The sequence below is a fragment of the Alosa alosa genome, chromosome 15 (genome assembly GCF_017589495.1).
Source record: "Alosa alosa isolate M-15738 ecotype Scorff River chromosome 15, AALO_Geno_1.1, whole genome shotgun sequence".
In the NCBI taxonomy this organism is placed as follows: Eukaryota; Metazoa; Chordata; class Actinopteri; order Clupeiformes; family Clupeidae; genus Alosa; species Alosa alosa.
The window spans coordinates 30,733,249-30,735,748 of NC_063203.1; the positions used below are offsets into that span (position 1 = coordinate 30,733,249).

Below are 2,500 nucleotides of genomic sequence, written 5' to 3' on the forward strand. Positions count from 1 at the left end.
GACGGTACCAGACCAGGAAGCAGATACAGGTCTGTATTTGCACACATTCACTCAGATGCTAGTGTTCGATTCTGAGTGTGTGTGTGTGTGTGTGTGTGTGTGTGTGTATCTCTGTGTGTGTAACCTGCATTGTGTAGCATAGTCCTAAACATGAACTCACCTTCAGCCCTCAACCTGACCTAGGTGCCCTCAGCCCTCAGCCCTTACTCTGACCAACTGTGAAGGTGAATGTGTGTTAACCATCTCTCTCTCTGTGTGTGTGTGTGTGTGTGTGTGTGCAGATGTATGGGCGCTACACACAGGACCTGGGTCTGTATGCGCGGGAGGAGGCAGCTCGCCTGCGCGAGGAGGCGGGGCTTCGGCGAAGTTTGAGTGACAGGCGCAAATCTCTAGAGCTGCTGGAGTTTGAGAAGGGTCGCTGCGCCAAGTGCAGGAGTAAGACATGCAAACACACACACACACACACACACACACACACACACACACACACATACACACACAAACACACATACACACAAAGACACACACACACACACAAAGACACACATACACAGACACCCCTCTACACACACACACACACACACACACACTCATAAACATGCATTAACATGCATTAATGCAAACAATATACCTTGTGTGAATTTTATGTGTGTGTGTATGGACGTGAATTAACTTAACCAACATGAATCCTTCATGACCTTTGATCATTAAAATGCTCAATTGTGTGTGTGTGTGTGTGTCACTGTGTGTGTGTGTGTGTGTGTGTGTCACTGTGTGTGTGTGTGTGTGTGTGTGGGGGGGTGTGTGGGTGTGTTTTTGAACTGTTGATGATAATAACAGTGTTTATCTTAATGCCCCTTCATGTCTCATGAAAGTCAAGCAGCCTGCTCCTCTCTCTCTGTGTCTATCTATCTGTGTGTGTGTGTGTGTGTTTGAGAGAGTGAGAGAGAGTGAGAGAGATAGAGAGAGAAGAATGGTGAACTAAAATTGGTGAAAAGACAAGCTTTTGGCTGAAATCACTGACTTCAGTGATGAGGGAAATCGTTAACGGACTCAGTCCACCTGTCGAATTCACACACACTGGCTGGACTGGTACTGTACGTGCATGCAGAGCGCCCTCTGCTGTTTATTTAGAGGTGATACATCCCACCATGCCATTTATGTCCTGTGCAGATGGGAGAGAAGACCTTGGCTTTACACTGAGGCATGCAAAGTGAATTAAAAGGCCTGATTAACGTCCATAAACCATGTCTCTTGGAATGCATTTGTTCTTAATTGGTGCTGATGCACCTAACACCAGAACTAATTAATATTATTCAACGCCTGCATGACTGCGTCGGTATTGTCCTGCATGGGGCGATGTAGCTCTAGCCAGCGCTGGTAAGTATGAGGTGGCCACCGGATGGGTGTGTGTGTGTGGGGGGGTCAATGTGTGTGTGTGTGTGTGTGTGTGTGTCTCTGTGTTCATCAATAAAAGTAATGAAGGGACAGGTGGAAGCCTGGTGTGCCCCAGCCTGGCCAGTAGATGGCGCCCTCGCACAGTAGAGTGTCCTGGAGACAGACGAAGAGAGAAGATGACCACATAGAAAAGATGACCACATAGAAAAGAAGAAGGACAAGGAATGGACAGGAAGAGCAAACAAGTTGAAGAAAGGACAGATAAAAGGAGCAAGAGAACAAAGAGATGAAGTGGATGGAGAGGAAGACTGCAGAGACAAGGCCCAATAGGAATACACTGCAGACACGAGGACCAATAGGAATACACTGCAGACACGAGGACCAATAGGAATAGACTGCAGACACGAGGACCAACAGGAATAGACTGCAGACACGAGGGACCAATAGGAATACACTGCAGACCACGAGGACCAATAGGAATAGACTGCAGACCACAAGGCCCAATAGGAATACACTGCAGACACGAGGACCAATAGGAATAGACTGCAGAGACAAGGACCAATAGGAATACACTGCAGACACGAGGACCAATAGGAATAGACTGCAGAGACAAGGACCAATAGGAATAGACTGCAGAGACAAGGACCAATAGGAATACACTGCAGACACGAGGACCAATTGGAATAGACTGCAGAGATCAGGGCCAATAGGAATACACTGCAGACACGAGGACCAATAGGAATAGACTGCAGAGATCAGGACCAATAGGAATAGACTGCAGAGACAAGGGCCAATAGGAAGAGAGGACTGCAGAGACAAGGACCAATAGGAAGAGAAGACTGCAGCTAGGAGGACCAATAGGAAGAGAGGACTGCAGCCAGGAGGACCAATAGGAAGAGAGGACTGCAGCCAGGAGGACCAATAGGAAGAGAGGACTGCAGCCAGGAGGACCAATAAGGCGGAGCTGAACACAGCAGGACCAATAGGAAGAGAGCTGAAGACAGCAGGACCAATAGGAAGAGAGCTGAATCATCATCTTTCTCTTTGAAATCAGTCCGACTGTGCAGCTCATAGTCTCCCTCCGCTGTGGCTGTGTGCAGGG

General features: G+C 48.1%; 1 protein-coding gene across 1 annotated transcript in view; it reads left to right on the forward strand.

Annotated features, from left to right (window-relative positions):
- clcn2c (chloride channel 2c) overlaps nt 1–2,500 on the forward strand; it is a 103,689-nt gene that overhangs the window by 44,287 nt on the left and 56,902 nt on the right. Inside the window, 1 exon segment of the mRNA XM_048264076.1 lies at nt 282–435. Coding sequence (XP_048120033.1) covers nt 282–435 — 154 coding nt within the window.